The sequence below is a fragment of the Portunus trituberculatus genome, chromosome 35, assembly GCF_017591435.1.
Source record: "Portunus trituberculatus isolate SZX2019 chromosome 35, ASM1759143v1, whole genome shotgun sequence".
Taxonomy (NCBI): Eukaryota; Metazoa; Arthropoda; class Malacostraca; order Decapoda; family Portunidae; genus Portunus; species Portunus trituberculatus.
In genome coordinates this window covers 20,226,877-20,253,273 of record NC_059289.1, presented here as the reverse complement: position 1 = coordinate 20,253,273, position 26,397 = coordinate 20,226,877, and the positions used below count along the sequence as shown (strand labels likewise).

Sequence of the window (26,397 nt, the reverse complement as noted above, 5' to 3'; positions counted from 1 at the left end):
TTCCTCCCCCCAACATCTAGCATGACTGTATGCATCCATTTCTTCCCAATTTTCATGTTTGCAGTTTAGATCTCCCACAAATAGCACTTTTCTGTCCTTCCTTAATATATTGTCCAGGCAATTTAGCACTTCCCTATGCATTTCTATATGTACATTAAGCCTCCATATATCAGTCTTCGGTGGCACATATGTTACTATGATACTCCTTTTCTCCCTCCCACTGGTCCTAATTCTTATGCTGAAAACCTCTGCCAGTCCATCTCTATACTGTACCTTCTTCATGTATATATCCTCTCAAGTCATTATCAATACTTTTTCTCCTCCTTTTCCCCTTCTGTATCTCCTTAAACATTATATCCCTGCTCTTTAAAATTCACTTGGACATCTTTACTTAACTTTGTTTCTGTTATACATACCATGTCCTTAACTTTGTTTCTGTTATACATACCATGTCCAGTTCTTTGTCCAATATATGATCTCTCACTTCCAAGCTTCTTGATATAAATTCACCTTTGTTTGTATACATGACTCTTAATACTTTCCTTCCTCTTTCTGGATATTCTATTTCCTCAGCCTCATGTCTAGCACTCTGTAGTAGAATTTCTTCTTCTCATTCTGTCTTTCTCTCATTTTTTTTCCTTAGCTTCACTTCTCAGTTCTTTCTTTTTCCCTTTCTACCTAATGCATTGCTCTCTGTATCTAAATACAGTGGAGACTCAATACTTGAATGTCTAAATAGTCAAAATTTTCAATTGTCGAACGCAAAAGTTCGACTTAAAACTCGAAAAAATACCTATTAGTTGAACATCCGTCCACGTAGCTGTAAAACAAAGGGTCTTTATCTTCCTGCCGTCCCACGTGCCCCACCAGCTGGCCACTGCAGCCAAATGATCCTCTGCAGTCGTAAGAATAACATTGTCTTGCGCTTTCTCTCTTTTTTTTTTTTCCCAATGACACCGAAGAGGCTTGTTAGTGGTGAGAATAAGCCTACAAGAAAGAATGTAGTGACAACCATCATAAGGAAAAAGGAAATTATTGATAAATACGAAAAAGGAGGAAGAATAACCGATTTTCCAGCTGAGTACAGGTAACTCTTGATTTATGCATGTTTAATTTACACGTTTTTCTTAATACATGACCGAAAAAATATGATAATTAATCAAATTTGCGTGATCAGTTTGCTTATACGCGATTTGGCCCAACCACATTTTCAAACTGAGCACCGGATGCAATTTCAAACCGTGCCAGAGAGTGGACAGCGACGGCGAGTGCTTGTGAGGGGTGAAGACATTGGTGTCCTGCGTTTATTTTTTTACTAGTGTTTACTTTTATACTGTGGTGTTATTTTTGATAAGTGGATTTTTGATAAAGTGGAAAAGCTCAGAAGAAGATGGTGACTGATTGTGGTGTGAGTGGTGAAGGCAGTGACGCAGTGAGTGTTGTGTTTATGCATTTTTTGTTTTGTTGTTTTCTCTTATTATTTCTTGTTTTTCCCTTTACTTTAAATACACTTCTAGTATTTAAAATGGTAAATAATAAAAACATGTTAATTTAGCCAAATAAATAGAGTATTTTGTACAAAATATTTTGGACCACATCCTGCATCCGCTCTATTATCTATTGTTTCTTATGAGAATTACAAGTTTGTTTTACACAAATTTTGATATACGCAATGCCTCTTGGAACACATCTATCATGTAAATTGAGAGTTACCTGTACTGTATGGCTAAATCTACAGTAGCCACAATACTTAAGAAGTAAGCTCATTAAAAAAGCTGATGTGGCGATTGGTGTGAAAAGGCAATTTTAGCGACCTGCGGCAGTGGAAGAAATGAAGAAATTGTTGATTGTGTGGATAAACGAAAAGCAGATGGCTGGTGATTCTTTGTCAGAGAGCATAATTTGTGTGAAGTCTAGGCTGCTGCATCTTGCTCTTATTTCTTATACTACATCTAACTCCAATGATGATTCTAAAGCAAGTAAGGGGTGGTTTGGGAATTTCAAGAAAGGAGCTGGAATTTATTCTATTGTGAGGCACGACAAGGCTGCAAGTGCTGACAGAGTTGCTGCTGAGAAATTTGTGCCTGAATTTAAGAAATTTGTGGATAAGGAGCACTTAAGCCCACAACAGATCTTTAATTGTTATGAAACTGGCCTGTTTTGGAAAGAAAACTACCAAACAGGATCTATATATAACAAAGGAAGAGAAGTGTTTGCCAGGACACAAGTCCATCAAAGACAGGCTAACCCTGCTTCTGTCCGTCAGTGCTAGCAGCGACTGCAAAATTAAACTGCTACTTTTTTCTAAACTTGTGTTTGGCAATGGCTGGAATGAATTACCTGATTTATAGGTATCAATAGTCGAACTTTTAAATACTCGAACAGCCATTTTCAACTAATTAAGTTCGACTATTGAGTCTCCACTGTATTGTTATATTCTGTCTCACCAGCCAGCTTTCCAGTCCCAAACTATTTCCTTGCAATTAAAGTCACCCATCACTGTTATGTGTGTGTGTGTTTGCCTGAGCCATGTATGTAGTACCTATTTACATAATATATTACACAGACCATATCAACTGTTAGTGTTAACAGGTGTGCAAAATGTGGAAGAAAAAAAATCCCTCAGGTAGCTCAGATTTTTGGAAAACTCGGATTGGCTTTCTCTATTATTCCAACTCATGTAGGATTACTGTATGTACATTATTTACATGAACTCATCCATGTGACTGGAAACATGGCATATGAATGAGTTAAGGTAAATAATATGTTTATTTATTTTTTTAAGGTAAAAGTTTGATGATTCTATATCAATATCGATTGCTAGTTGAAATTTGTAGAAATCAGCTCATTAATCAAGTAACTGAAAATATCTTGCATCTGAAAATTTGAGGAAAAGATAAGTGCTCTACTTAGCTGTCCCACCAAAGAGAAGAAAGCGACTTCTAGATCAGCTTATCCTGTACAAACCATATCTTCTTACATGAAATTATCCATAAGAAAAAAGAGACATGTAATAAATATCAACAATACTGTAATTATATTTTTAAGCAAAAATATATAATGCATTACTTGATTCCATTCTGAGAACATGCACCCGTGAAGTCATCTGTGTCAATAGACCAAATCATGACTCCACCAAGACCCAGCCTCTGGGCATAGGCTGCTTTCAGGCTAAGTGAGATGTCATCATCATAGCCAACCCACATGTTGTCTCTGAACATGTAAGGAACTTGGTGAGCTTTCTGCCATACTATTTGCCAAAGTCCTTCCTCAGTGGTTTGCTTTTCACAGATCTGATATTTAAAAGAAAAACAAATAAAATTAATAAAACAAAAAGAAATTCATGCTTATCTGTTCAATTTGTTTGTTATATAATACAACAGGAAAGCAATTATTAAATTAATTAATTTATTTATTTACATTAAAGGGCAATGCATGCCAAACTTCTGTGTGGTTTTCTGCTGCTTTAGAATTTAAACTTTACATTATGTATGTTAATATTCTATGGTATTTAATATCAGGTAACAATTTTTATAGATATGTTTGAAAATCATGTTCCTCTACCTCATTGTAACCAAGGAAACCATCTTCTCTTGTGTATGGTCCAGCAAAGGCAGTAGAGTGAGATGGAGCACTGATTCCTGGATTGGATGCATCTCGGAGTAGGAAAGTGCGACCATACAGACCAAGGCCTAGCACCAACTTGTGAGGCGGAGCACCAGAGTCTAGGTATAACTTAACAGAGGCATCCTGTTGCAAGTGAGACAGAAATTAACAGTGTAAATAACAGCACATAACTACTTTCTCTTTCCCAGATTACCATATTATGTGAAAGGCTTGTCTCAACTTTCTTCCATCAACACTGCACCTGCAGATAGCCACTCACCACATTCAGGGATTTCTCCTCCTCTGGCTCATCCTCACGTGGGTAAAGTGGAGCATTGTGCCCAGTACGACCATCCCATTTCCCATGGTAGTCATATGCCATGATATGCATGAAATCCAGGTCTTGTGCCAAGTCATCGATGTCATATGCTGTCTCAATTGTTGCCTTTCCTGCAGCCAGAGCAGCTGTCAACATCCAGCCATATCTCACAAATTCTCTTCGAAGTTCCTGTAGAGAATGAAGAACACATTTCTTAATACAATTAATAAACTGTATAGTGAAAATACACAAAAGTCTGGCTAAAAATCAATCTGGTCTTGTTGATCAGCTAGCCTAACTATTAATGTACTGAAGTTACTGTAAATTTATCTAGTTTTCAGTCACTGGCAAATTTCAGCTTCAGAAAAATATCTCGTTTCTAGGATCCTCCAAGCAGGGTATTATAGCTAAACTTGTTTGTTATGCAGCAAATGTTTGTGTGAAGCTTTGTGTATTAATGATATAAAAACTACTATAGCTATACATAGGAAATAAACTAACAAACTAATAAATAGGAGAAATTAGAAACTAGTGTAAATATTGAATTAAAAAAGATGAATATTTTCAAATGCGCTACTTCACATGCTATTTTAGTAAATCTAGATCTCATGCAATCAAGATATCTAAAGTATTTGATACCCAACTGATATACTAAGACTGAGGTTTATGCACGTACACACACACATATACACAACATAGAGAGGGATGGGTGGATGCTATCTACCTGGACTTGAGAAAGGCCTTTGATAAAGTACCACACAATAGACTGATGTGGAAACTAAAGATGATTGGAGGAGTAAATGATATACTAGCAAAATGGATGGAAAATTACTTAATGGGAAGAGAAATGAGAACAGTGGTGAGAGGAAGAAAGTCCGAGTGGAAGAAGGTAACCAGTGGAGTTCCACAAGGGTCAGTGCTGGATCCCATCATGTTTTTGATTTATGTTAATAATATGCCAGTAGGAATTGACAGTTACATGAACATGTTTGCGGACGATACTAAAATTATGAGGAGAGTAAAGAATGTGGAAGATTGTAACAAGTTATAGGAAGATCTTGATAAAATATATGAGTGGAGTAAGGAGTGGCAGATGGAATTTAATATAGACAAGACCCATGTTATGAAAATGGGAAGAAGTAGATACAGACCAAACAGGGATTACAGGCTAGGTGATGAGAAAATTAGAGAGACCAATGAGGAGAAAGACTTAGGAGTTACCGTGCAAAACACCTTGTCACCGGAGAAACACATTAACAAGATTTTTTTGAAAACATATAACATGCTTCAAAATATTGGCCTTGCATTCCACTACCTAGATGAAGGAATGATGAAGAAGATATTATGTACCTTAATAAGACCCCAGTTAGAGTATGCAGCATGTGTCTGGTCACCGCATATGAAGAAAAATGTGAAGAAGGTGGGAAGGGTACAGAGGCTGGCAACAAGGATGGTACCAGGACTCAGGGAGTTAGACTATGAGGAAAGACTGAGGAAGCTGGGGCTGACCACATTAGAAGAGAAAAGAACAAGAGGAGACATGATAACTATGTATAAATTGGTGAACAAGATTGACATACTGGACAGAGAGTTGATAAAGGTGACCACAAGTAATCATCTCCGAGGACATGGAAAAAAGCTAATAAAGGACATATGTCTAAATGACATGAGAAAATACAGTTTCCCGCATCGTAGCATTGATAAGTGGAATAAACTGAGCAGTGATGTCGTAGACGCAGTGTGTGTCAATCAGATGAAAAGCAGTGATGTCGTAGACGCAGTGTGTGTCAATCAGATGAAAGAGAGATATGACAGGAATGGACAAGGAGACAGGAAACAGAGAGCTTAGCTCGGGCCCTGTAATACACAAATAGGTAAATACACACACACACACACACATGAGGAGAGACTAAAGGCTATGGATCTACCAACCTTGGAGCAGACAAGAGAGAGAGGGAATCTGGTACAAGTTTATAAATTGATTAACGGAATGGATGAAGTGGATAATGAGAAACTGATCCTGAGAGAAGAATATGACATTAGAAGTACAAGATCGCATAGTAAGAAACTGAGGAAGGGACGATGTCTGAGAGATGTTAAAAAATTTAGTTTCCCGCAAAGATGTGTTGAGACTTGGAACAGTTTGAGTGAGGAAGTGGTGTCAGCAAAGAGTGTACACATAGTTTTAAAGAAAAATTGGATAAGTGTAGATATGGAGACGGGGCCACACGAGCATAAAGCCCAGGCCCTGTAAAACTACAACTAGGTAAATACACACACACACTCCAGAGACACGGTTGGGAGCGGACGCACTGGCGCAGTTCCGACGATCAGCTGATCTTCACTACACCTGTTGTATAGTATTTACAGTGGCCTGGGCAGGTAGTGTGGACTAATTTTTTTTCTCTCTCCATGAAATCAATTAGTAAGGAATAATGAGTGAAAAAGATATTCCATCCAAATGCAGACATGAAAATAGAGAAGGGGCTGATGATGACTATGTTGGTGAGGGAGAACGCGTATTCGAAGGGTTCGATACGACGACAACTTCACTACTTAAGAGAGTGTTCAATATTGAATGTAAATTAGATAAACTGATAAAGGAGAAGATGGAAATGAAAGAGAATAAAGAACAGGAAATGGAGTTTATAAGACTGAGAGAAAGGATAAGAAAAGTGGAAGAAAATGAAGCTAGGCTAAGACCGGAAAACGAAGAACTAAAAAAGGAAGTAGCTAACTACAAGAAGCAGATGGAAGAAGGACTCGGTAAAGCCGAGAAAGAAAAGGAGAAGCTGAAAGATCTAGTAAACAAGGAAGAGGAAAGAGTACAGAACGTGATTAAAACAGAAGTACAAGCATGGAGAGTCCAAGATAAGAAAGATAAGGCTGATTTTCAGGAGGTGATTCAAGAACAACTTAAAGAAAAAGAAGAAAATATGACAAACAAAATGATAGGAGTCCTCAAGACAAAAGAAAATCTAGTTAGAGAAATTGCAGAAAAAAAGAAGAGTGTAGTCGTATTTGGAATAAAGAAAAAATATAAAATATAGACCAAAAGAGAAAAGAAGAAATGAAATCAGTCAAAGACCTACTGAAGAATCTTAATGATGAAGATAGGCAGAACTTGGAAGAGGAAGTAGAAGAAATAAACAGAATGAGACCATATCAAGAAGGAAAAACGAGACCAATTAAAATACTACTAAAATCACAAGCAGCAACAGAAGAAATATTATATAGAACAACAAAACTTAGAGAAACAGAAGGCTGTAAGGATATCTATATAAAGAAAAATAGAAATGAGGAAGAAAGGAAGAGATACAATGAACTGGCAGCAGCAGTAAGGGAAAAGAATAATGAAAGGTCAGAAGAGGAGAAGAAGGCATTTTTTTGGAGAATTCTAGGAGACAGGATAAGGAAATGGTATATAAACGAGAAGGAAGAGAAAAAAGTGGAACAAGTTTAACTAAAAATGATGAAGGCAAAAGACTAAAAATGATGTATACGAACACAGACGGGTTTTATCAAGTAAATTAGAATTAAGAGATTACATAAGGAAAGAAAATCCAGATATTGTATGCCTGGCTGAAACAAAACTAAATGAGGCAATCATAATAGATTTGGATAATAGGTATAATGTATGGAGAAGAGACAGAGTGGGAAAAGGAGGAGGAGGAGTCATGATAATGTTAAGGAAGGAGATAGTGATAAACCAAGTGGAATGTGGGAAGGAAAAGCAGAAGTATTGTATATTAAGATGCATATTAATAAAAAGAGTTAACAATCATTGTAACATATGTGCCACCAAAACAAATTCATGGACCAATCAAGAATATAAAGACATGATAGATGACACAATAAGGAGTCTAATGAGAATCGTTAAAGAAAGGAGAAAAGTGATATTAGTAGGAGATTTCAACTGTAAAGAAGTGGACTGGGAAAATTATGAAAGTGGTATGGGGAAGAAGCCTGGGAGAAAGATTCTTGAACCTAATGATAGACAATATGATGGACCAGAGAGTAAAGGAATGCACAAGATTCAGAGGAAACGACGAGCGAGATTGGACCTAGTTTTTACAAGGGTATACAAATGAATGACGATATAAGATATAAGTGCCCATTGGGAAAGAGTGACCATGCAATATTAGAAATAGATATAGAAGAAGGAAAGGAAGATAGAGACGATTCATACAAAGGAGACCGATTAAATTACAGAAAGGCTGATATTGAGAATCTCAAGAACTATTTTAAAACGTAGACTGGGAGGAGATGGAAAACTCAGAGACAATGCAAGACAAATATAACTTATTTTTGAAATATACAAAACAGGAGTCAGGAATATGTCCCAAAATATAGACCAAAAGAAGAAGGAAAGAAAGATTGGTTTAATGCAAGGTGTGCTAGGGCAAAGGAGAAAAGAGATGGAGCATGGAAAAGGTGGAGGAGAAATAGGAATCCAACAAACAAGGAAAACTTCAAGGCAGCGAGAAATGAATATGTTAAGGTGAGGAAGGAAGAGGAAAAGAACTTGAAAAGATATTGTCGAAAAATGTAAGGAGCAACCAAAATTGTTCTATAGATTCATAAATGGAAAAATTAGGCAAAAAGAAACAATAGAAAGGTTAAAAGGAGAGAACGGGATGGTGGAAGACCCAAAAGTATGGCAGAACTATTAAATAAAAATTCCAGGAGGTCTTTACTAAAGAATCCAAATTTGAGAGGCCACAGGGTAATAGAGACAATCTATATGAAAGAGATTAAAGTAACCAAGCTTGAAATAGAAGAGTTAATGAAGGAAGTGGATGAAGAGAAGGCAATGGGACCGGATGAAGTCTCAGGCAGAATACTGAAAAAATGTAGGGAAGAACTAGCAAGTCCTATATACAACATCATAAAATGCTAAATAGAAAATGGAACAGTGCCAGTAGAATGGAAAAGAGCTGAGGTGGTTCCCATATATAAGAGCGGAAGGAAAGAAGAACCTTTAAATTACAGACCGGTATCACTAACTAGTGTAATATGCAAGATGTGTGAAAGAATAATAAAGAAACAATGGATCGAGTTCCTTGAAGACAACAAATTAATATCAAATAGCCAATTTGGTTTTAGAAAAGGACGGTCTTGTGTAACTAATTTATTGAGTTTCTATTCTAGAATAGTTGATAGAGTACAAGAGAGAGAGGATGGGTTGACTGCATCTATTTGGATTTAAAAAGGCGTTTGACAAAGTGCCACATGCAAGATTACTGTGGAAGTTAGAGGAGAAGGGTGGCTTAAAAGGAAGCACATTGAGATGGATAGAAAATTATTTGAGGGGGAGAGAAATAAGGACGGTAGTTAAAGATATGAAGTCCAAGTGGAGAGAAGTAGAAAGCGGAGTGCCACAGGGTCAGTATTGGCACCAATACTTTTCCTCATTTATATTAACGACATGCCAGAAGGAGTGAACAGCTACATAAATTTGTTTGCGGATGATACGAAACTGTGCAGAGTTATAAAGCAAAAGGAGGATTGTGAAATACTGCAAGAAGACCTAAATAAGATCTGGGAATGGAGTAAGAAGTGGAAATGGAATTCAATGTGAACAAAAGCCATGTCATGGAAATGGGAAAGAGTGAAAGACGACCTGTGGGAATCTATAAGATGGGAGATGGAGTAGAACTGGAGAAAGTCAAAAGGAAAAGGACTTAGGAGTGACGATGGAAGAAAACAATCAACCAGTAAGCCATATTGATAGAATTTTTAGAAACATATAATTTGCTAAGAAATATTGGAGTAGCATTTCACTACATGGACAAAGAAATGATGAAGAAATTGATAAATACTATAATAAGACCCAGATTGGAATATGCAGGAGTAGTGTGGACCCCTCATAAAAAGAAACACATAAGAAAATTGGAGAGGCTACAAAAAATGGCTACAAGAATGGTCCCAGAACTTGAAGGGATGACATATGAGGAGAGACTAAAGGCTATGGATCTACCAACCTTGGAACAAAGAAGGAGAGAGAGACCTGATACAAGTCTATAAATTGATCAACGGAATGGACCAAGTGGATAATGAGAAACTGATCCTGAGAGAAAAATATGACACCCGAAGCACAAGATCGCATAGTAAAAAGCTGAGAAAGGGAAGATGTCTGAGAGATATAAAAAAATATAGTTTCCCACAGAGATGTATTGAGACGTGGAACAGTTTAGATGAAGAAGTAGTGTCTGCAATGAGTGTGCACACTTTTAAAGTAAGATTGGATAAGTGTAAATATGGAGACGGGGCCACATGAGCATAAAGCCCAGGCCCTGTAAAACTACAACTAGGTAAAATAGGTAAATAAACACACACACACACACGTGCCCGGTAGCTCAGTGGTTAGAGTGCTGGCTTCACAAGCCAGAGGACCAGGGTTCCATTCCCTGGCCGGGTGGAGATATTTGGGTGTGTCTCCTTTACGTAGCCCTGTTCACCTAGCAGTGAGTAGGTACGGGATGTAAATCGAGGAGTTGTGACCTTGTTGTCCCGGTGTGTGATGTGTGCCTGGTCTCAGGCCTATCCGAAGATCGGACTGCAGCAGATCAAACAGTGAAACACACACACACACACACACACACACACACACACACACACACACACACACACACACACACACACACACACAAAAGGAAATCAAAGAGTCTGGGGAGAAAGCTTTGGGCCTTACTGAAATTATAGAACAGATGGCAGAAGAGAAGATTGCTGAGAAAGTTGTGAAGGTTATTAAGTCAAATGAGACACTGGTGAGGGAAACCGTAGACAAAAAGAGATGTGTTGTGATATTTGGAGTTGAGGAGGATAAGACACCGAGTAAGATGGAGAGGGAGAAAAACCTTAAAGAGGTGGTAAATAATATCATTGATGTGGTGCAGGAGGAGGGTAAAGACTTAGTACAAGAAATAGAGGACTTCCATAGAATTGGAAAGTTCACAGGAAAAGGTATAAGGCCAATAAGAATCAAATTTAAGTCACAGAAGGATGTGGATGAATTGGTGGAGAAGTCGTGTAGGTTAGCCCAGCAAGAAACAACAAAGAAGATTTGGTTGAGGAGAGATCTCAGTGAAAAGGAAAGAGAAATGTTAAATGAGTTGCAAAAGGAGGCTTTGAAAAAAAATGAAGAGAGGACAGAAGAGGAGAAGAAAGAGTTTTCTGGAGAATCTTGGATATGAGACTGAGAAAGTGGTTCATAACCCAGAAAAGTACAGTAAGAAAGGACTAAAGAAACTTAAGTGTGAGCGGAATGTAATGTATTCCAACGTAAATGGAGTGATATCGGGGATTTTAGAACTCAATGATTACTTGAGGGATAAGAACCCAGATATTGTGGGTCTTACTGAAACAAAACTGGGAGAGGGAGAAGACCTGATGATGGTCGGAGAAGGGAAATATAATGTTTGGAAAAGAAGTAGAGTAGGTAAGATGGGAGGAGGGGTGATGTTGCTGGTTAAAAAAAAATATAAAAGTGGATCAAGTGAAAGAAGGTATGGGAAAGGCAGAAGTGCTAAAGATCAGAGTAGAAACTAATGAAGGAAAAAAGAGGCACTACATAGTGGTGTATGTGCCACCTAAGACAAATGCATGGTCAGTACAGGAATATGAAGAAATGATAAGAGATACAGGAACATGTCTGGAAGGAATGTAGGGTGGCTGTGAAAGAGCTATAATGATGGGAGATTTTAATTGTAAAGAGGTGTGTTGGGAGGACTGGTCAATGGAAGGATCAGAGACAACATGGGGAAATACACTATTGACGCTGGTAATGGAAAATGTGTTAACTCAGTGGGTCAAAGAAGATACTAGGTTTAGCGGAGAGGGAGCATCATCAAGACTGGACTTGGTCTTTAGTACAGAGCCAATGATCATTGAGGAGATGAGGGTGGAGTGCCCTTTAGCAAAGAGTGATCATGTAGTTTTGGAGTTCAAGCTGATGGATGAAGAGAAATTTAGAAGAAATGAAGAATATAAAGTGGGAAGATGGAATTATGCCAAGATGGATTTTGGAAACTTAAGGAAATTTTTTCAAGAGACAAATTGGATGAACTTCAAGAGGGCTAAGGGAGCAAATGAAAAGTGGAAGGAATTTATAAAAATATACAAAGAAGGCGAGAAGAAATTTGTACCAGTAAGACAACATAGGGAAGTTGGAAAGGAGGACTGGTTTAATGATAGATATGAAAAAGCTAGAAAAAGGAAAGAGGATGCATGGAAGAGGTGGAGAAGGAAAAGACGGATAAATCAGTGGGAAAGTTACAAAAGAGCAAGAAATGAATATGTGTGGATTAGAAGAGAAGAGAGAAAGAAACAGGAAAAGATATAATTGATAAATGTAAAGACCAACCAAGGCTTTTTTACAGACATGTGAACAACAACATCAAAAATAGAGAAAGTATTGAAAGTTTAGAAGTGAATGGAGTCTGCAGTGAGGATCCAAGGGAAATGGCAGAGGTTATGAACGGATGCTTTCGGAAGGTATTCACAAAGGAGATTGCTTTTGACAAGCCACTGGTAATGGAACGAAAAGGGACTATGGAGGAGTTTCAAGTAACTGTAGAGGAGATAAAGAATATGCTGGGGAGTCTAGAGGTGAGAAAAGCTGTGGGACCCAATGGGGTATCAGTATGGATTTTAAAAAGAGAGTGCAGGGAACAACTGGCGGAAAAAGTTTGTGAAGTAATTGATGCCTCATTAAGGGAAGGTGTAGTGCCCCAAGACTGGAAACGAGCTAACATTGTTCCAATTTATAAAACAGGTAACAAGAGAGACCCATTGAACTATAGACCAGTGTCACTCACAAGTGTGGTGGCTAAGATGTGTGAGAGGGTGGTGAAGAATAGATGGACACACGAGTATGATACCCAGGCCCTGTAAAATTACAACTAGGTGAATACACCTAGGTAAATACAACTAGGTAAATACACACACACACACTATATGGACAAGGAAATGATGAAGAAATTGATAAGTACTAAAATAAGACGTAGATTGGAATATGCAGGAGTTGTGTGGACTCCCCATAAAAAGAAACACATAAGGAAATTAGAGAGACTACAAAAAATGGCTACAAGAATGGTTCCAGAATTTAAAGGGATGACATATGAGGAGAGACTAAAGGCTATGGATCTACCAACCTTGGAGCAGTGAAGAGAGAGAGGAGATCTGATACAAGTTTATAAATTGATTAATGGAATAGATGAAGTGGATAATGAGAAACTGATCCTGAGAGAAGAATATGACTAGAAGCACAAGATCACATAGTAAGAAACTAAGGAAGGGATGATGTCTGAGAGATGTTAAAAAATTTAGTTTCCCGCAAAGATGTGTTGAGACTTGGAACAGTTTGAGTGAGGAAGTAGTGTCAGCAAAGAGTGTACATAGTTTTAAAGAAAAATTGGATAAGTGTAGATATGTTGACGGGACCACACGAGCATAAAGCCCAGGCCCTGTAAAACTACAACTAGGTAAATACAACTAGGTAAATACACACACACACACACACACACACACACACATATACATTTTACAGGAGGAAGTCCTATGGAAATAAAGCAAATGCAGGACATCATGGTTACTAAAGAAGATATAAGGAAAATTATAAGTAACTTGGATATTAATAAATCAATGGGGCCTGATGGCATATCTGGGAGGTTGCTGAAAGAATGTAAGGATCAATAGTTGAACCCGATATTTGATATTGTGGAAACCTCCATAGTCCCGAAAGAGTGGAAAAGAGCTGACATTATGTCTATATATGTGAATGGAAGTAAAATGGAACCGTTAAATTACAGACCAGTATCGTTGACTAGTATATTGTGCAAGATATGTGAAGAAGTAATTAAAGCAAAGTGGAGTGAGTATCTAGAAAGTGAAAACATTCTGAGTGAAAGGCAGTTTGGTTTCAGAAAAGGAAGATCGTGCGTATCCAATTTATTATGTTTTTATTCAAAAGTGACTGACATACTACAACATAGAACGGGATGGGTGGATGCTATTTACCTGGACTTGAGAAAGGCCTTTGATAAAGTGCCACACAATAGACTGATGTGGAAACTAAAGAAGATTGGAGGAGTAAGTGATAAACTAACAAAATGGATGGAAAATTACTTAGTTGGAAGAGAAATGGGAACAGTGGTGAAAGGAAAGAAGTCCGAGTGGAAAAAGGTAACCAGTTTAGTTCCACAAGGGTCATCGCTTGGTCCCATCACGTTTTTTATTTATGTTAACGATATGCCAGTAGGAATTGACAGTTACATGAATATGTTCGCGGACGATACTAAAATTATGAGGAGAGTAAAGAATGTGGAAGATTGTAACAAGTTTCAGGAAGATCTTGATAAAATATATGAGTGGAGTAAAGAGTGGCAGATGGAATTTAATATAAACAAAAGCCATGTTATGAAAATGGGAAGAAGTAGATACAGACCAAACAGGGATTACAGGCTGGGTGATGAGAAAATTGAAGAGACCAATGAGGAGAAAGACCTAGGAGTAACCGTGCAAAACACTTTGTCACCGGAGAAACACACATACTAAAATTATGAGGAGAGTAAGGAATGTGGAAAATTGTAACAAGCTACAGGAAGATCTTGATAAAATATATGATTGGAGTAAAGAGTGGCAGATGGAATTTAATATAAACAAGAGCCATGTTATGAAAATGGGAAGAAGTAGATACAGACCAAACAGGGATTACAGGCTGGGTGATGAGAAAATTGAAGAGACCAATGAGGAGAAAGACCTAGGAGTAACTGTGCAAAACACTTTGTCACCGGAGAAACACATTAACAAGATATTTGGGAAAACATATAAAATGCTTCAAAATATTGGCCTTGCATTCCACTACCTAGATGAAGGAATGATGAAGAAGATACTATGCACTTTAATAAGAAGTTAGAATATGCAGCTTGCGTCTGGTCACCGCATATGAAGAAAAATGTGAAGAAGGTGGAAAGGGTTCAGAGGCTGGCAACAAGGATGATACCAGGACTCAGGGAGTTAGACTATGAGGAAAGGCTGAGGGAACTGGGGCTGATCACATTAGAAGAGAGAAGATCAAGGGGAGACATGATAACTATGTATAAATTCGTGAACAAGATTGACATATTGATAAAGGTGACCACAAGTAATCATCTCCGAGGACATGGAAAAAACCTAATAAAGACATCTGTCTAAATGACGTGAGAAGTACAGTTTGATCATAGTATTGATAAGTGGAATAAACTGAGCAGTGATGTCGTTGATGCAGTGTGTGTCAATCAGATGAAAGAGAGATATGACAGGAGTGGAAGGAGGAGGACAGAGAGCTTAGGTGGGCCCTGTAATACACAAATAGGTAAATACACACACACACACACACACACACACACACACACACACACACACACACACACACACACACACACACACACACACACACACATAGAATTGGAAAGTTCACAAGAGAAGGTATGAGGCCAATAAGAATCAAACTTAAGTCACAAAAGGATGTAGATGAATTGGTGGAGAAGTCATGGAGGCTAGCCCAGCAGGAAACAACAAGGAAGATTTGGTTGAGAAGAGATCTCGGTGAAAAGGAAAGAGAAATGTTAAATGAGTTGAGAAAGGAGGCTTTGAAAAAAAATGAAGAGAGGACAGAAGAGGAGAAGAAAGAGTTTTTCTGGAGAATCTTGGATATGAGACTGAGGAAGTGGTTCATAACCCAGAAAAGTACAGCAAGAAAGGACTAAAGAAACTTACGTATGAGCGGAATGTAATGTATTCCAACATAAATGGAGTGATATCGGGATTTTAGAACTCAACGATTACTTGAGGGACAAGAACCCAGATATTGTGGGTCTTACTGAAACAAAACTGAGAGAGGAGAAGACCTGATGATGGTTGGAGAAGGGAAATATAATGTTTGGAAAAGAAATAGAGTAGGTAAGATGGGAGGAGGAGTGATGTTGCTGGTTAAAAAGATATAAAGGTGGATCAAGTGAAAGAAGGTATGGGAAAGGCAGAAGTGCTAAAGATCAGAGCAGAAACTAATGAAGGAAAAAGAGGCACTACATAGTGGTGTACGTACCACCTAAGACAAATGCATGGTCAGTACAGGAATATGAAGAAATGATAAGTGATACAGGAACATGTCTGGAAGAAATGTTGGGTGGCTGTGAACGAACTATAATGATGGGAGATTTTAATTGTAAAGAGGTGTGTTGGGAGGACTGGTCAATGGAAGGATCAGAGACAACATGGGGAAATACACTATTGACACTGGCAATGGAAAATGTGTTAACTCAGTGGGTCAAAGAAGATACTAGGTTTGGAGGAGAGGGAGCATCGTCAAGACTGGACTTGGTCTTTAGTACAGAGCCAATGGTCATTGAGGAGATGAGGGTGGAGTGCCCTTTAGCAAAGAGTGATCATGCAGTTTTGGAGTTCAAGGTGATAGATGAAGAGAAATCTAGAAGAAATGAAGAATATAAAGTGGGAAGATGGAATTATGCCAAGACAGATTTTGGAAACCTAAAGAAATTCTTTCAAGAGACAAATTGGATGAAATTCAAGAGTGCTAAGGAGCAAATGAAAAGTGGAAGGAATTTATAAAATATACAAAGAAGGTGAGAAAAATTTGTACCAATAAGACAACATAGAGAAGTTGGAAAGCAGGACTGGTTTAACGATAGATGTGAAAAGGCTAGAACAAGAAAAGAGGATGCATGGAAGAGGTGGAGAAGGAAAAGACGGATTAAGCAGTGGGAAAGTTACAAAAGAGCAAGAAATGAATATGTGTTGATTAGAAGAGAAGAAAGAAAGAAACAAGAAAAGGATATAATTGATAAATGTAAAGACCAACCAAGGCTTTTTACAGACATGTGAACAACAACATCAAAAATAGAGAAAGTATTGAAAGTTTAGAAGTAAATGGAGTATGCAGTGAAGATCCCAGGAAATGGCAGAGGCTATGAATGGATGCTTTCGGAAGGTATTCACAAAGGAGACTGCTTTTGACAAACCACTGGTAATGGAACAGAAAGGGATTATGAAGGAGTTTCAAGTAACTGTGGAGGAGATCAAGAATATGATGGGGAGTTTAGAAGTGAGAAAAGCTGTGGGACCTGATGGGGTATCAGGATGGATTTTAAGAGAATGCAGGAGCAACTGGCAGAAAAAGTTTGTGAAGTAATTGATGCCTCATTAAGGGAAGGTGTAGTGCCCCAAGACTGGAAAAGAGCTAACATTGTCCCAATCTATAAATCAGGTAACAAGAGAGACCCATTGAACTATAGACCAGTGTCACTTACAAGTGTGGTAGCTAAGATGTGTGAGAGGGTGGTGAAGAATAGATGGACAGACTTCTTGGAGAAAATGACATACTTTGTGAGTGTCAATTTGGTTTTAGAAAAGGGCGTTCATGCACGACAAACCTGATATGTTACTATTCGAGGGTGATAGATGTAATACAGGAAAGAGATGGTTGGGCTGATGGAATATATCTGGATTTAAAAAAGGCCTTTGATAAGGTACCACACCGGAGACTGATCTGGAAACTTGAAATGGTAGGAGGAGTGCATGGCAGTTTACTAAAATGGATGGAAGACTTTTGGTAGGAAGAGAAATGAGAACAATAATTAAGGACAGACCATCAGAATGGGGCTTGGTGGAGAGTGGAGTTCCACAGGGATCAGTGTTGGCACCAGTAATGTTCGCGGTCTACATAAATGACATGGTGGATGGGGTGTCCAGTTATGTGAGCCTATTTGCAGACGATGCAAAATTGTTAAGAAAAGTGAGATGTGACAAAGATTGCGAACTACTCCAGGAAGACTTGGACAGAATATGGAAATGGAGCTGTACATGGCAAATGGAGTTCAACACGACAAAATGCAAGAAAATAGAGTTTGGCAAGAGTGAAAGAAGAATCAGGAGTATGTACAAGATAGGAAATGAAGACATAAAACCAGTCATGAAGAAAAAGACCTTGGGGTGACAATTACCAATGACCTATCGCCAGAGAGACATATAAACAAAATAATTGGAGAAGTATTGAACTTATTGAGGAACATAAGAGTGGCGTTCGTATATTTAGATGAAGAAATGATGAAGAAAATAATTACTGCAATGATAAGACCGAGGCTTGAATATGCAACAATACAGTGGGCTCCGAACTTAAAGAAACACATAAGGAAACTAGAGAAAGTACAGAGGGCTGCAACAAAATGGTGCCTGACTTAAGAGATTTGACTTATGAAGACAGACTGAAAAGAATGCAACTTCCGACCCTGGAAAACAGAAGAGAAAGGGGAGACCTGATAGCAATATACAGAGTGATGATTGGCATGGAAAAATGGATAGGGAAGATCTGTGTATGTGGAATGAAAGAATGTCGAGAGGGCATGGGAAAAACTAAAATGGCCACTTATAGGAGAGATGTGAAAAAATATAGCTTCCCTCATAGAAGGGTGGAAGCATGGAATAGTTTAGACGTGGAAGTGGTCAACGCAAGGAATATTCATGATTTTAAGAAAAAGCTGGACATTAATAGATATGGAGACGGGACAACACAAGCATAGCTCTTTTCCCGTATGTTACAATTAGGTAAATACACACACACACACACACACACACGAAATTGAGGAAGTGCACAGACTAGTAAGGTATACAGAGGGAGGAAGAAGACCTCTGAAAGTCAAGTTCAGAGCACAATTTACAGTATCAGAGGTGATACAGCATGTGTGGAGGCTGGACAAGACAGAACAATTCAAGAAAATTTAGATTAAATGGCATATGAATAAGGGGGAGAGAGATAAAATAAATCTTATAAGAGAGCCAAAGGAAAAAACTAGAACAGATTGGAGGAAGAGAAGAAGTTCTACAGGAAGGTCAAGGATGAGAGGATGAGAGAGTAGTATCTGACAAGGAAAGATTAAGAGGAGTCAGTAATGTAAGTAGAAACACTAAATGGTCAGTAGCATACAGAAAACATAAATGGTGTAATATCAATGTTACAGGAAGCCAATAACTACATTAAGATAAAGCAGCCAGACATCATGGGCATAACAGAAACTAAACTAAATGAGCCAGCAGGAGACATAAATATTGGTGATGGAAATTATAATGTGTGATTAAGATATAGGTATAGTAAAAAAGGAGGACTAGTGATGTTACTGACCAATAAGGATATAGCAGTGGAAAATGTGGAGATGGGAGAAGGTATGGCAGAAGTAAATTAAAATCAAACGAAAGGAATAAGGGAAAAGAGATGTTGCAGTAGCATATGTACCACCAAAAACTAATGCATGGAATCAAGAGGAGTGTAAAGGGATATTGAAAGATATGGGTAATTGCTTTAAAAAATGTTGCAAGAAAGCAGGAATATAATACTTATGGGTGACTTCAACTGCAAAGAGGTATGCTGGGAAAACTGGACCACACAAGGAGGAAAAGAGTTATACTAAACTAAATAATGATTAACACTATGATATAGTGGAGTAGGGAAACTACAAGAGTTAGAGGAAATGAGGAGGCATCGAGGTTCAACCTATTGTTTACAAAAGATATTGAAGTCATTGAAGAAATAAAGTATCAGTGCCCTCTAGGAAAAAGTGACCATCTGTTAACTGAATTCAGCCTAGACAGCAGCTCAGCAGAAAATAAGAATGAACTTCACAAAAATGGAAGATATAATTATGGGAAGGCAGACTTCACAAAATTAAGGGAATATTTTGCAGAAGCTGAGTGGATATCAACTATGTACAACAAATAACATACAAGGGAAGTGGGATATGTTTATGAATATTTATAATGAAGGGATTAAAAGATACGTTCCCAAAGTCAGAATCAGTGAGGGGAAGAAAAAAGGAGACTGGTATATCATAAGATGTAAATTAGCAAAAGTGAAAAAGGAAGCAGCATGGAATAGATGGATAAAAAGAGGAGGACTTAATAATTGGAAAGAATTTAAGGTAGTAAGAAATGAATATGTTCAAACACAAGACAGGAACAAAGAAACTGTGAAAAAGACATAGTTGACAAATGCAAAAATGAGTGAAAGCTCTTTTATAAGTACATTAATGGGAAATAAAAAAAAAGAAGCAAACAATAGATAGATTAAAAGTTGATAATGTCATATACAAGGATGCAAGCTCACAGGCAGAAATAATGAATATGTGCTTTCAGTCGGTATTCACCAAAGAAAACAAGTTTGAAGGGGCATAAACAGGTCACAGGGAAAAAGAAACGAGAAAGATTCATGTAGAAGTCGGGGAAATCAGGAAGATTATGAAAACCTTTAGGACTGGATGGGGTGTCAAATTTGATATTGAGGGAATGTAATGGCCAGCTGGCAGAGATATTACATAACATCATATTATGTTCTTTAAAAGAGGGAAAAGTCCCTCTAGACTGGAAAACAGCAAATATTGTACCAATTTTTAAAGGTAACAAAGAAGAACCATTGAACTACAGACTAGTGTCCCTAACAAGCATGGTTGCAAAAATAGCTGAAAAAATAGTCAAAGACGGATGAATGTAACATCTAGAAGAGTCACATACAATAACTGGAAGACAATTTGGCTTCAGAAGTGGAAGATCTTGTCACTAACTTAATGAATTTCTACAGTAGAGCAATAGATATAATTCAGGAGAGGGACAGATGGGCAGACTGTGTCTACCTGGATCTAAAAAAAAAGCTTTTGATAAAGTACATCAAAGATTGCTATGGAAAATTAAAAATATAGGTGGTTTACAGGAAAAAGTACTGGATTGGAGAACAGACTTCTTAAAGGACAGAGAAATGAGAAGAGTGATAAAAAGGTGAAGAATCAAAGTGGTGCAGAGTTATAAATGGAGTTCCACAAGGAATGGTTCTGGCCCCTGTAATGTTCATAGTGTATACCAGAGATATGGTTGATGAGGCTTAAGCTTATTTGCAGATGATGCAAAGTTACTGAAACGAATGTAAAATGACATGTTGTGAAATACTACAGAAAGACTTGAATAAGATACACGAGTGGGGCAAGAAATGGGAAATGGAATTTAATGCAAAAAAAATGCAAAGTGAGGGAATTAGGGAAAAGCAAAAGAAGACAGAAGAGATCTTACACTATAGGAGGGGTAGAAAATAAGAAAATAAAAGAGGAGAAAGACTTGGGTATTACAACAAGTGACAATTTATCACCAGAAAAACATGTCAACAACATACAGTGGAGACTCAATACTTGAATGTCTAAATACTCAAACTTTTCAATACTTGAATGCAAAAGTTCAATTTAATACTCGAAAGTAATACTACCTTATAGTTGAACACAAACAAAGGCTCCTGGCGTTCCCGTTTCCCCCCCCCCACCACGCCAGTTGTGACTTGTGCTCCAGCGGTCATCAGAATAACATTCTCCTGCATTCAATCTGCCGTTCTTTCATTTATAAACTTACATTAACACCAAAGGCTTGTTAGTGGTGAAAATAAATGGTAATCAAACAGTCGCACATTTGGTTGTATACAAAGCTCTGCCCTCTCCCTTCTCACAACCACCACTGTACTGTTCTGATACCATATGACTGGTAATACTGGCATACCAGATGCCAATGCACATCCCTAGTCCTGCCGCAGTCTTGAGAAAACAACATTTTCCTGTGTTCTGTCAAGTAGTTTTTCATTTAAAAACTTATGATGGCACCAAAGAGGCTTATTAGTAATGAAAATAAAGAATCTGGTGAGACTGCAAGTGTTAGTGAGGCACAGCCCTCCACTAGTGGATTCACAGGAATCACACCAAGAGAAAAGTTACAAGAAGGTTTTCATGGATGGTGACTCATCCCCTGGCAACCTCCCTCCTCCTCCCCACCCTTCTCCCCTCCTCTTCTAAGTTATCCATCACAAGATTTTACTTACGGTATGTACAAATCAAAATTATAAAAAAATATATTGAAATTTTTATAAACTTGATGTTTTGCTAGATTAGAATGAATTACCTGATTTATAGGTATTGATAGTCAAACTTTTTGATACTCGAACAGCCATTTGGAACAAATTAAATTTGAGTATATTGTATTTGATGGTATATAGGATGCATTGGCATATAAGACGGCCCCCCCATTTCAGTGGGTCAAATTCAAGAAAAATGTTTGTAGCATACACTTTTGAAAGTAATCTAGAAGCACATTGCACAAGCAGAAAACATTGCTGCAAAAGCAATGTCATCCACAACTTTTGGCCAAAGTGGGGCTGGGCAATGAATGTTATGTTTACCTTTCCTTGTGCTCTGCAGTTGGTCCTTGCTGTTGCCTGACATGCATATTTTTCCTGTAGGTGGTGGTCCAAAAGTCCTTGCTGCTGCTCTATTGTCATGCTCCTTGACATAATGTACTACATGTAGTTTGTAGGAGATTGTGTAGCTCAATCTTTTTTCCTTCTGCATCCATAATGGTGAGGGTGTTGGTGTGTTTTGTTATGATTGGATTGAATCAGATGTGGAGTAGGTGGATAGTCTTTCTAATGGCCCCTACAATGTTGTTTTCTCACTTTTGTTGTTACAGGTTTTTCTATTTTCTCTTTTTTTACAATTAATTATATTCTATTTTCCTCTTTTCTTTCACTATTAACTTTATAATCATGAACTTGGTGTTACTCCTCATGCCAGATGGCAATGAGTCAGGGTTCTGATCAGCTGATATTTATAAACATGGGTTACAACCTTACAGGTAAAATTGCTTTCATTTTTATGATAATTCTTTTTAAAGTAAGTTGTATACCAGTAATAAAGTAACAATGCATGCAGTTAGGGTAGGTAGAAGTACTGCATCATAAGCTAGGTTAGTGAGCATCTGGGAGAAGATTAGCCTGCAAGAGGTCTGAACTGTGCACATTAGATACAGGGTGATTTATTAGCTGAAATTTTTGGAAAAAGGTGTGTCCCATATGCCATCAAATACTATATGTATATACAGGTATGTAAGAGATGTGCAACATGTTGGGCCTGTCATACCAACATAAGTTGTACTAAGTAGTTACCACAAAGTCTCGGTATAGAACACACGCCAAACTACATATTATCACTCAACCTCTTACATGGCATAGTGATTAATGGGCCTAAGCTTCCCACCATGGCTGGACATTGCCCCCGCTTACCCACCCAGACACTGAGGTTGAGATGTCAGTCACCACAAGTAACTACAGCCATGGAGCAGGTGCAAATGCTGCTTCTGGCACAGATTAAAGTCATTTCTGCTCTGCAACAGCAGCTGATGACCTGACCCAGTCCTCACCCACCAGCCCCTAGGTCATTGGCCCTGGAGAAGTGCAACATGGAGATGTCCACCACAGCATTCCAGTTGTGGAGGTGTTTGATGCAGTGCTGGTTAGACCTGAATGATTGAGGTCCGACGGAGGCTGCCCTGCACATCCGCCTCCATTGCACTCTCACTCTGCAGCAGTCCTTGGATGCCAGGTTCACCACAGAGCCACAGAAGAGTGGCAGGCACTGGGCATTGAAGAGGCCTTGGACTCCATTGGTCACATCACTCTCCAGGTGACCAACCAGGCAGCTGACTGGTACAGATTCTTCACTATGAGCCAGGAACCAAGTGAATCCATCAGTAAGTACTTCACGTGGTCACCTCAGTGTGCGGCGGATTGTGAGTTTCAGTGCCCCAATTGTGACAGCAACCTGTCTGAATACATGCTCCTCCGAAAGCTAGTGAGTGGCTTGGAGAGTGTCATGTTAAAGGAGGTGTTCCGCAAGTGTGAGTCATTTGGTGATGTGGATTCCTCATGCAAGTTCTGTGTGGCATTCAAGGCAGCTCCTAAAGACGCAGCCTGCCCTGGTCTTGGCAGGAAGTTTTGGTGGAAAACTTTGATGCTGGCTATTGCAGTGACTTTGTTGCTGGACACACAACAGGAGAGTGTTCTGCCTCAAGCCACGGGGATCTGCCAGCTGGCCCACAAACCTCATTGTGGCAACTTCTGGGCTATACACAAGCCTGCAAAAGGCTCGTGTCCTGCGGAGATGCAAATGTGCTACAACTGTGGCAAGATTAGTCATCTGTGCAAAGTGTGCAAGGGCAGAGTCAAGAAAGCAGCTGTGACCAATGATGTGGAAGCTTCTGGGGAAAGCTCAGGGCCAGCCATGCATCTGGGTGACTGTCAGCGATGCACAGCAGAAGAGGACGTTAGCCAGGATACAAATGCTACCAGACATGAGGGCCCAGGTGTGTGTGGTTGGGCCAGGACTACTGGCTACACTCAGCATCAGAGCAACATCATTAGTGTGCCAAGGATGCCTACATGACTTGGCAAATGTGAGCCTAAAGCCCATGGGTGCATTCACCTGTCACATGCATCATGGCAACAGGTCCACAACACAAGAGGTTTCCATCATGAAGACTACCACTCGGTGCTACATTTCACTACAGGCCAGCAAGGATCTGTGTTTGGTGCACACTGACTTCCCTCACCAGACCCCAGTTGTAGCATCTACTGTCACCAACATTGGCAACATTCCCCCTGGGCCAGCTGATGGCACATTGCTGCAGCCTTTCATTGTCCCATTTCCCCCACTAGAAGAAAACATACCACAACTAAAGAGCTGGCTCCTCCGCCATTTTTCTGGATCAATGTTCAACAATGATAGAAGCCCTCTGCCAGTGATGGTGGGCAAACTGCATGTCATCCACCTGGTTCCTGATGCCAAGCTGTACGCCTGTCATACACCAGCTTTGGTGCCAAGACACTGGGAGGTGGAAGTGAAGAAACAGCTGGATGAGGATGTGAGAAAGTCTAGCCAGCCACGACACACCATTGATTATCAAAATCTCAATGCTGCCTACAGGAGAGAAACCCACCACAATCCCATACCATTTGACATGGTGTCTCACATCCCATGTCACACCTACAAGACTATAGCAGATGCACATTGGGGCTTTCACCAAAAAGAGTTGCAGGAGGTCAGCAGGAAACTCGCAACCTTTATCACCCCTTGGGGCAGGTGTAGGTACTGTAGGACCCCAATGGTCACTGTTTTGCCCCAGATGCCTACACCAGAAGATTCAACGACACCATTGCAGGGATTCCAAGAAAATTTAAGTGTGTGGATGACACCTTACTGTTCGATGCCAGTATGGAGGATGCATTCTGGCACACCGAGTTTTTTGGAGATGTGTGCCGCAAAAGGTGTGACCCTGAAGCCAGAGAAATTCAAGTTCTGTAGGAGGCAAATGGACTTCGTGGGCTTTCACGTAGGCTGGATGGCTACAAGCCTATGGAGGGAAGGCTGGCTGCCGTCAGGAACTTTGACATGCCCACTGAACCATCCTTGATCGATATCCGTTCTTGGCATGGATTTGTCAACCAGTTAGCACCCTTTCTGGCCACCGCACCAGTCATGGAGCCATTTCGGGAGCTACTTCAGAAACCACAGGAGAAAAGAATCTATTGGGATGAAAACTTGCAAGAGAAAATTTGCCAAGCCAAGGAGGTAGTCTGCAAGTTCACCAAGGAGGGCCTCACTTTCTATGACAAAGACAGACCCACTGTGGTGATGAGAGATTGGAGCAAAGTAGGCAGTGGGTTTGTGGTCCTGCAGCAATACTGTTCTTGTCCCCTGGGAGAGGCTTCCTTCTGTTGCAAGAGTGGGTGGTGCCTGGTACTGTGTGGCAACCATCACCTCATGGCCGCAGAGGCAGGCTAAGGGCCAGTGGAGGGCAAAGCTCTGGCTGTTTTTTTTTTTTTTTTTTTTTTTTAATGGTAAGGCCTATAGCGCCTGTAGGCACACTTGAAGAGTGTATGAGTGTTCAGCTTCCGCCCATTAGTGGCACAGGCAATTTTCTTTATAGTGGTATCCATATTAGGGCCCATATCACCCTGAAGTTCATCTTGGGTGTAACCACCTAGAACCTGGGTATCATGGTGACATGTAGGTAACTTTAAACCACTCGACAAATGGCAAAGTGTTTTAAGGCTGTACGTGGTGGGATTCGAACCTATGCGTGGACGTCTGCCCGATCCCACGCTCACCAACTTATCCATTACGCCACCACCTCCCTTGGTGCCTCCGCAAAGCTCGCCTTTTCCTGCTTGGGTGCCCCAACCTCCTCATTGTAACTGACCACCGTCCTCTAGTAGGAAGCTCTTGGGGAACAGAGAGCTGAAAGATGTTGCAAACCCTAGACTGTTTGCCCTGAAGAAAACACTGCAGCATTAGTACCAGATCAGGTATCTTGAAGGGAAATGCCACTCGGCAACTGACTTCCTGTCGCAGTACCCATAGCTCTGTGCACCACCAGATGTCACAGACAAAGAGCAGGCCACTGACGTGGAGGTTGCCATGGCAGCTGCAATGGTGGCCATGCTTGACAGCGACGATCACATAATCCTGGACACCATAGAGGTGATGCAGGCAGCTGCTGAAGAACAGAACTATCAGCTATTCACTGCTAAACTAGACAGCAGGAGATTGGCACCCGCAGCA

General features: G+C 39.5%; 1 protein-coding gene across 5 annotated transcripts in view; it reads right to left on the bottom strand.

Moving 5' to 3' along the window:
• Positions 1–26,397, bottom strand: part of LOC123513298 (probable chitinase 2) — a 99,499-nt gene that overhangs the window by 8,906 nt on the left and 64,196 nt on the right. For all 5 annotated transcript variants that reach the window (XM_045270386.1, XM_045270387.1, XM_045270385.1 and 2 more), the window contains 3 exons: positions 3,887–4,114; positions 3,565–3,750; positions 3,070–3,293 (listed from right to left, as the gene is read on the bottom strand). In XM_045270386.1, the coding sequence (XP_045126321.1) occupies positions 3,070–3,293; positions 3,565–3,750; positions 3,887–4,114 (638 nt within the window). The remainder of the gene's footprint in view (positions 1–3,069; positions 3,294–3,564; positions 3,751–3,886; positions 4,115–26,397) is intronic.